Raw genomic sequence first — 9547 nt, 5'->3', positions numbered from 1 at the left:
CCTCCCCCCTTTCCAGCCTCGCCCTCGCTTATTTTCCTCTCCCTTTATTCTACTAATCTCTATGAATCCTTTTCCCACGCGTGACCCGGCTGACATTTAGCCAGCACAAAAAACGTTGTCCTCTGTTTACCCATTTTAAAGTCTCAGTAGCGAGTATTACCAGCAAATATTGGCTTCATTTAAAATATACTCTACTATATACTATGTAGTCTATGTTGCCACTGCGTTTTGGGTAGTTTGGATCTGGGGCTGTGTTCCTTGGGTCATGCTTGGACTATTTCTTGGCTGGGAACAGTAACTTCCTGGAGTTTCCTCTGGTTGCATGGGAACAGGTCCCATAGCCCCCTGTAAAGCCACAACATGTTGTTTTTACGCTTTGGTTTAAAGGGCTGAAATACAACGTGTTAATTAGTGACCTTTACCTGTGCAAGTAGTTGGAACCATTGGACAGAGCCAGGCAAGCCGTTTCCCCGTTTCCAGTCTTTATGCGAAGCTAAGCTAACTGGCTGCCAACTGTAGCTACCTATTTAATGTATTTAGATGTGAAAGTGGTATCATCCTTCTTATCTAGCTATCTGCAAGAAAACAAATGTGCATATTTCCCAAATTATTCAAACTTTAACAGTTTTTTTCTTTGCTGTTTTTATTTACTATTATTTATGATGCTTACATTTCCTTTTGAAGATTAATGTTCTGAGTGTATTTGTAGCTTTAGTGTTATTGTCATCTTTAACAATCCAGCATATTGTTTAACTATAAATGCCTGTCTGAGTCGGTATATTTATTTCTTGCCACACTAATAAACACATTTGGGGATCCTTGCTTTCAATATTTATTATGTTGACATGTTTAGGAATGTTTATGTTGATGTATCAGGAAAAGCAGCCTATTTGCTGTTTCCTCTCAAATATTAATCTAGCATTAAACAGCAGTCTGTAATCTCAAATAAAAGGGGGATCTTGGTGTTTGGGAAAGTTTTTATCCAGCAGCTTTTGGGAAGCATTTGTTTAGCTCTAAGACCAACAATGCTACAGAGATTGTACAGACACATTTGGTGTTTTATATATTATGTGTCCCAGTATTGACATTTAAACGCCTCCCTGTTGACACGTTAACAATTCCCTGCCGTCCATTTTTACCTCATTTGTAAGCTAACTCTTTATTTTTTGTACTTTTATGAGGTTGTGAGTCAGAAAGCCTTAATATATTGAATACAACCATACCCTCAAGTCATTTATCTCCTTCATACACACTCATTTCCATCTTTCCTTGCTTTTAGTCTTTCTTTACTATCCTCCCTTTTATAATATCTGCTCCACTCTCTTTTTCTCACAGGAGGTGGATGCTCCAGACAGATGTTAAAGTGTTTGGACTGGTCAGGCTTCACGCGGCGCAGGGCCACCCGCGACTCCCCGATGAACTCATTATGTGTCAGTTTGTCTTCGTCGCACACGGACACCCTGGGAGCAAGAGACAGAAGATGGAAGGGAAGGTAAGAATTAGAAATAGCGAGGGACAAAGATAGGGAGAGACCAAAATTAGAATATGATAAGCTGATTACTGAGACAGAGTTAGACGTGTGTGTGTGTGTGTGTGTGTGTGTGTGCGTGTGTGTGTGTGTGTGTGTGTGTGTGTGTGTGTGTGTGTGTGCGTATGTGTGTGTACACATGTACACATCATTGCATGTTAGGACTCATTTAATTAGGAAGGAAATTGTTGACGTAGACCTGACCTGAATTAAAGAAAAACCTACGTATAACTCCAGTTTATGTATTGTACAAGTAAGGAATTTAGACAGTGTGAAAGTGCATCATGTAAGGTTAAGTCAATCCATATTTATGGGGCTTCTAAATATTTACACATGCCATAATGTCACCTGAAATGCACAACTGGGTGGGAGCAGCAGATAGGAGTGAAGGAGATGGAGGAAGGCTGTGTGCGTACAGTATGTGAAATCAAAAGCTGCCGAGGGAGGGATGGAGTGATGTGGGTGAGTGGGAGAGATAAAAAATGGAAGAATTTATTTAAACCTGTGCGTGCGTGCGTGCGTGCGTGCGTGCGTGCCCGTAGGAGGAAGTGGAAAATCATTATTCTGCAGTCTAACTGACATCCAGAGTGAATGCATTTTTCTGTGCTTTGTGTAAATGAAAGACATGCGATGAGAAGAAGAACACTAAGAATACAATCTGTCAGAGAAGTTCAGATAGAAACGTGCCACCTCCTCGCTCTTGGTTTAATTCAACTATTAACTAAATGACCACAAAAAAAACATCGCTGTCACCTGCAGCGCCAGGTTCTGGTAATAAAACCCAGTAATACAGAAATAAGGAAGGTGCAAAGGCCAGTTGCCTGGAGACACCAGATATGTGTTGGCATCCCCAGAGTCTAGTAGCTAATGAGTCCTCAGAACCAAATAGCAGCAAAAAAACCGAGAAGAATGGAAATGGAGGCAAAAAGAGGAATTAAGTCAGAGCTGAGAGGTGAGAGATTGTGCGTTAGATGTACGAGTAAACGACAGCTGTGATGAAAAGGGCTTGAGGATGGTAGGAGGATGAAGGGTGGTAGTGAGAGTACGACAGGTCAAAAAGTCAAGTGTGACTTTGCGCAGTCATTATAATGTGAGACCAATGCAAGGCTGCAGTACCACAGGATGTGGTAACAGACATATTTTACTGTTACTGACAGCTCACATCCTACTATATCAAAAAGATTTCCTAATGTCGTTAAAGCAGTGTGATAAATCCTAACACATGCTGTCACCAATATAATGTCCATGTCGGACAAGTAACTAAAGATGTTCACTAATACTGTTTGACATGGTATCATTTCAAGGCTTTTTAAAGTGTCACAGTGGATAGAGTACAGTCATGAATTAATAATGACACCTTTATACTGGCTTTTATGGAAGCTCATTTTTGCCGGGAATCCATGGTGCGTCAAACTTCAAATTATTATAGTTGTTATTATATGTAGTTTTTTCTATTCTATATTTACGTTGCTTGTCTATTCACCAATCAACAAACCATATTTAATGCATGTAAAGACCTACTTGGCAATTAACCTGGACTCTGATCCTGTTCATGAGAGTAGAAAAGTAAAAATAAAAAAAAATCCCATTTTTATTTTGGGAGTGTTTTTATTTGTATCATTCAAAATGTTGTGTTTTCTTGGCAGAATAAACTTCCATAGTTTCTAGTCCTTATTGTACAAAAGCTAATTGGCCAATAGCCTACAGACAGTTCTGAATTAAACAAAAAGACATTATGGACTTGTGCTCCAAGGAGCGGTTCAGCAAAAAGAGCAGGCGTGTTCCAATGCAGATGTTCTCTAGTGGTATTTTGCAAATTCTGACTTTAGACCAGGAAAAACCTGGTCTAAAGTCAGTGGCGCGTAATTCAGTTGCTATTTGAAGGGCGCATGCTTGGCCGTAATGAGTGTGTGGACCGCGCATACACTTTGCTTCTCTCATCTCACGGACCCAGCAGTTCCCATTTTAGCAAACCATACATAAATACATGGAAAAATATGACCTTGTTTTACACAACATTTTAATGAATCGTGGATGTGTTGATGACATAAATGAGGTACTATTAGAGGACTTAAGGCGATGTGATGTTGAACTGCATGTACTGATGCATGGGAGAGGAGAGACAGAAGAGCTGCACCATCTATAGTGAGGTAATCTTGGTCTAATTTTAGACTACATTGCAAAATTATCACCATGCATTCATAATCGCGTGACTCAGTGAGAGTAAGCCCAAAACATTGGAAAGTATGCTTTTGTGACGTTTCTTTATTTACATTTTGTCAAAAAGAAAAATCAGTAGCAAACGACGATCTCCTCAGCTGCGAACCGCTCCTAGCATGCGCCCATGGATGTATTAAGAGCAAATCCAACATTAATATAGGCCGGCAGCACGGTGGCTCAGTGATTAGCCTTACAGCCAGAAGGTTCTGGGTTCAAATCCAGGTCGTTACAGGCCTTTCTGTGTAGAGTTTACATGTTCTCCCCGTGTTTGCGTGGGCAGCCTCCAGGTCCTCCGGTTTCTTCCCACCATAAAGCATGCATACTAGGGAACTAGGATTACAGTTAAAAATGAGCCGACAATAATAGCAACAGCACCCGAGATCCGCCTACATAGCTACTTGCGTTTGATGCTTGCGTCCCAGATTGTTAAAATAGGGCCCTAATTGTTTGACTTCCTGTCTTTATAAAATACACAAATGCAACTTTTGAGTTGTATTTTCTGAAACTGTAGTATTGAACCTCTAAGATCTGACAGATGATTGTAGGACCCCCTCGAAAACGAGATGACCCATTTCAGGGAGCTTATCCTAAATAAATACATTTGCATATATTGGATATGCTGCAGTTTGTTGATTGTTAAAGCTGCTGGTTGAAAGCAGAAACAATTATAGAGCTGCAGTTTTATTCCATTTTAGAAAAAGTAGTTCAAAAGTGTTCTGCCCTCTTTCAAATGGTAGCATGTCTTGTGGTTACATTGAGTTCTCGTCGAATGAAGCGGCTGTCGTGGAGGAATTGGGAAAACCTCCCTTTTCTGTGATGGATTTCTCACTGTATTGGAAGTGATGAAATTCAAGACTGGGCGGACACCCTGCTGTTTAACCTTGTAGATACACTGGAAGTAGCCCAGCTTTATTATTCTGTGCAATGAAAAGCACACTACAACAAAAATTCACAAAAAAATGCTGCGGTTACCTTTATTGGTCTACTGTAGCTGTTATTAAATGTATTAACTGTTAAGGGTTTGATTAATCCTTTACAATTTGCTGTTTAGATTATGTAATAGACATAATTAGATTTATTTTGGTGTAAAAAAAAAAGTGGTAACATTTTTCACTTTGTAGACAATTTCAAACTCACTGCATTGCGGTGGATGACGTCAACATGTTTACATGTTTCAATGTGTTAAACTTCCTCCTGTCTGTGGATTTTTAAACGCCTCTCCTGAGTTAACACAGTGACACAGGCCGGTTGTAGGGCCAGTTTCTCTAAATTTCCCCCGAGAAATCAACCGTCAATCCTATTTAAATCCCACTCCCAGTTGCGCTGTGGCAAAGTTTTAGTCACAGGCAGAGACAGATCGCAGCTTTTGTCACCTCTGGAGGGGGTCAATGAAATTAAAACACCCTGTGGTGCTTAGTCTGACCTCAATCTGTCACTGCAACTTGGAAAGGGAGAAAGGCATGGAGACAGATGTAAAGAAAGACAAAAAGAGAGGGATTGTTTAGAAGGAGTGAAGGGAGAGCTTTTCTAAACCTAGGGGACAGGAGAGCTGTGAGGATGGGGAGGAACGAAGGTGAGGTGACAGAGGGGGATCAAAGGATCAGCAAAGATAGGAGAGAGAAGAGCAAGGATAAAGGCGAGAGTAAAAGACTCTCTGATTGAGATAGACGATAATAAATCTTTTTAAAGGTCCCATGACATGGTGTTCTTTGTGGTCCCCTAATACTGTATCTAAGGTATCTTTCCCTTTCAGCCTTGGTACAGAGTTACAGCCACTAGAGCCAGTCCCACAAAGAGCTTTTCTTAGTATGTGCCATTTCTGAGTGTGTAACTTTTGAGGAGGAGAGCCCATCTGAGCTTTCATTTTCTCAAAGGCAGAGCAGGATACCCAGGGCTCGGTTTACACCTATCACCATTTCTAGCCACTGGGGGACCATGGGCAGTCTGGGGGAACGCATATTAATGTTAGAAAAACTCATAAAGTGAAATTGTCATGCCATGGGACCTTTTAAAGCAAGAGTCTGCTTTCCAATGGGCAAGACGCACAGAAAATTAAGTGAAGGAGACAGAAATAGCCAAACATAAAGCAAATATTTACCGGAGTGTTTTGCGGTACATATCTTCCTCGGTGATTCCACAGTAGGTGAGTGTCTCATTCCACACAGGGTTCAGCGTGTTGCGAACGGTCTTGGTTTTCAGTTTATTGGCCTATGCATCACAGCAGAGAGGTGAGGAAAGCAATAATCTCAAAGCAAATGACCTCAGCAGGACAACAAGTTCTTACTGACTGCAAGGTCTACTGGTCTGCACTTGCACTTTAATGATAGCTAAACTAAGTCAAAAAATCAAACCGGTGTACTGAAGTTTCCCTTCAATTGTGGAAACACACAAGGACTAACCCATGTCCTGATCATAAAATCATACCTTGCAAGCTCCCGGCAGCAGGTGCAGCTTGACATAAGGATCAGCCAAACCATTGAAATCCATTGGCTTCAGACCCTAATAGAGACACAGAGAGAAGATATAAGGGAGAGCTATGAAATACTGAAATGTTTCCCAGACAGAGGTGAGGAGTTCATTAACAAACTGAATCTAAAGCACAGCGGTAGAAAGGAGAAGGGGGAAGTTTAAAAAAAAAATTTGACAGATAGTTTCAGTTAGCTACTAATCCACGTAGTGCAAAGGCTACCCAAATACTACCCATTTCAAAAAAATACTCCATATTTTAAAACCTAAACATTAAGGAGTATCTGAAATTCTCTGCTGCACACTAATGAAGGTAATACATTTATGTGGACTAACTTCAGATTTTTAATTTTTCTCTCTTAAATTAGTGAAACAAAATGCTTTCAGTTTTCTGCTTTAAGAATTGTGGAATTGTAGATTGAATGTCCAGCAAGACAGGCTTTTATTTTGAATTAGAGTGATTATGCCCGGTACAAACCTTTCAGCAGCAATTTAATGGAGCTGTGTATGAAAAAGAAACCAGACTAATAGAGTCCACAGCCGTGCTAGCGGCTCTGTGAGCATGACTAAGAATATGAGTTGTTTTTTTTATTTACAGAAAAAAAATGTGACAGAAAAATGACTGAACAGCATTTTGGTATCACTGGGCGAACATATGCTGGGCAAAATATTTACTTTGACAAACTAGGTGTGTTGGCTCTAGTGCAGTTATCAGCAAACAGTATTTACCTTTGCTCTCAGGACTGTGCAGTGTAAGGAGCTGGTGGCTCTCTCATACAGTAGGTCAAACTCTAACGTCCCCAAGGAGGCTGGAACACAGATGATAAAAATGTTTTACAAATGTGCCTCTTTGCTAATTGCTTTTCAGCTGATGACTCTATTACAGAGAAGTATGGCAGAAAGAAATACAAACATGGACTCTCAAGAAAAACTGTCACGCCTTGCCTTATTGTAGACAATCAAGAACACTTTCATACTGAGAGTTAGACGATAAGATTGATACCAACTTTCAAGTCTCTCTGGTAAACATCAGGCTACAGCCAGCAGCTGGTTAGCTTAGCTTTTAGATAGACTGGAAACTGCTACCATGGCTTGTCTAAGGCTGCATTCACACCAAATCAGCTGTCAACGCCAGTCTTCCAATTCATTAGAATGTGGGTAGTGCGTTTAGTTGTCTCGCTTTGTCAGACCTTCCTCCACAGTGCTTCGGTGGAGGTTCTGGCTAGGCCACACATCATAACGCGATGGGGGAGGAACGTGCTCTCTTTTATTTGCATGGTCCTAAACCAATCACACATCGCTAAGTGCCACATGGAACCTTGGTGCCGCTGCAAAATAGCCTCGGGAAGGAACTTGTTTTGGTGCAACGTGTATGTTCAAAAGTTGTTTCACCCTGGATTTCCTCCAACTGCGGAACGGCTGCGGATTGGCTACGCTGCACGTTGGCTCTGTGCTCCGCCGTCCTTCGATACCCACCAGGTTTGGATATGTTGCGGAACGGCTGCGGCCATGAATGACAGCTGAAGTCACAAGGACCCAAAAAATCTCGCAAATTCACGTATGATCGCATGACATAACAGAATGTAGTTTCCATAAACAGAACCACAAAACCTCTGACCTGTTGACTTCAGACCTGTCTCCGCCCATTATGACATTTTCAATGTGTAGTGCAGGGAAATATGATTCACCGTGAGCACGGTGTATTTTATTTTGAAAATTAACCGATGGTTTCATTTTGTTTCTGTTTGACCACCTGTCCCACACTATCAGCCGTGTGCTGAACTGCAGCGGAGCTCTCCAGCGTCCGGCAAAAATAGAAACTCTGCGTATCTGCTCCGGAGGGCTGCTGATCACTGGCGCGGGGATGGAGCTGTTCCGCAGTCAGTGAAAATACACACATTGACTTTAATGGTAACCTATTGACTCCACTGCTGTTCCGGAGCAGAGCCGCAGCCGTTCCGCTGTTAGTGGAAATCAGGGGTTAGTCATGCAACAGAAAACTCAGATTGGACAGAGAGTCTAGCTTGCTGTCTGGATTTACCCTGCACAGATCTGAGGAGCAGTTAACCAAAGTCCTCTCTAATCCACCGGAGTTTCAAATTCAAAGAAAGCATAAGGTAATGGACATTCGGCCGAATAGAAGGACATACAGCGGGCTGCTGAAAACTTTAGTTAGAAACTCCAGTTAAGACACATGCTCGGTATTGATGTCCAAACAATGCTTTTAAAAACCAGAATAATACCGGCATATCCCACGTCTTAATCGGAAGAAGGCCTTATTCAGAATACCTAAACGGAATATGTTGTTTACACAACATGTATCAAATTCTTTGAATCATTCTCAGCTTTTTTATTTGTCCCAAATCCACATATGTGTTGAGGTCATTTCTATTCTTGGGCTCAAGCAGCTTTAGAGAAGGTCGTTACTTTCAGGTGACTTACTGTTATCATCGCTGTCACAGCTGTCAATCTCGATGGAGGTGTCCATGCTGCTCATGGCTGACAGTGAGCCCCCTCCCCCTGCCGCCCCTGGTAACAACAGGCTGCTCCTTCCTCCTTCTCCGGTGGCTCCCCCACCTTGGCCCGCGCTGCTAGGGCTGAGGGCGGTGGGAGCAGCTACCTGATTGGGCGAGAGTGGCTCGGAGAAAGAGGAAGTGGGTGACAGGCGGGGGAAGTAGGCAGAGATTTGACGGATGGGGCGGATGGGGCCCGGGCATACGTCGATGGCCATGTGCTCCTGGATGGAGATGCCTAAACGTTTTCCTTTTCGCACAGTCATAGGGCTGCAGGGAAAGAGACAGAGATAGCTGGAGGAAGAGTTAAATCACACTTTTCAGCAAAATAATAAATTGAAATTTTGGGATGTATTCATCCGAAGAAAGAGTGAAAACCCTTGATCAGCAGATATAAGCTGTTCTAAATTTCACCTCTGCTATTCCAAGCAAAACTAGGTGAGCAGGGTTTGTACGGTGATTGGTGAAGAATCAGATCATGTGTCTAGTCATCACTAGATATCACACCTAATAGGCTCTGAGATTTTCATTTTCCATATAGTCAAGAAGAACTTGTGATTAGGAAGTATTTATCTCAAACTGCTCTTGCACTGAAACCTCCTTTAACATAATTAGGACTTTGAAAAAAATACTTTTCTCATAAGATGACAAAATTCAGCAGAGGATGTGCACAAATTTGCATTTCAATAAAAGCCATCTGAATAATCCCAAACCTATCAGGGAGGATAAAGCATAACAGACAATAGAGAATCCTAATTATCCTCAATGAAGTGTGTGTGTGTGTGTGTGTGTGTGTGTGTGTGTGTGTGTGTGTGTGTGT

The 9547-nt window shown here is 41.8% G+C and overlaps 1 protein-coding gene across 2 annotated transcripts in view; it reads right to left on the bottom strand.

Annotated features, from left to right (window-relative positions):
• The window catches only part of LOC116671301 (double C2-like domain-containing protein alpha), a 26590-nt gene that overhangs the window by 8544 nt on the left and 8499 nt on the right, over positions 1 to 9547 (bottom strand). The window contains exons 2-6 of one of the 2 annotated variants that reach the window (XM_032502489.1): positions 8657 to 8997; positions 6944 to 7023; positions 6173 to 6247; positions 5847 to 5956; positions 1334 to 1460 (exon numbers count right to left, since the gene is read on the bottom strand). In XM_032502489.1, coding sequence (XP_032358380.1) covers positions 1334 to 1460; positions 5847 to 5956; positions 6173 to 6247; positions 6944 to 7023; positions 8657 to 8997 — 733 coding nt within the window. Of the gene's footprint in view, positions 1 to 1333; positions 1461 to 5846; positions 5957 to 6172; positions 6248 to 6943; positions 7024 to 8656; positions 9022 to 9547 lie in introns of both variants that reach the window. The other variant, XM_032502488.1, reaches the window with a different exon arrangement.

This window comes from Etheostoma spectabile, chromosome 21, assembly GCF_008692095.1.
Source record: "Etheostoma spectabile isolate EspeVRDwgs_2016 chromosome 21, UIUC_Espe_1.0, whole genome shotgun sequence".
NCBI lineage: Eukaryota > Metazoa > Chordata > Actinopteri > Perciformes > Percidae > Etheostoma > Etheostoma spectabile.
Note: the sequence above shows the minus strand (reverse complement) of the source record. Positions and strands in the feature narration are given on the sequence as shown.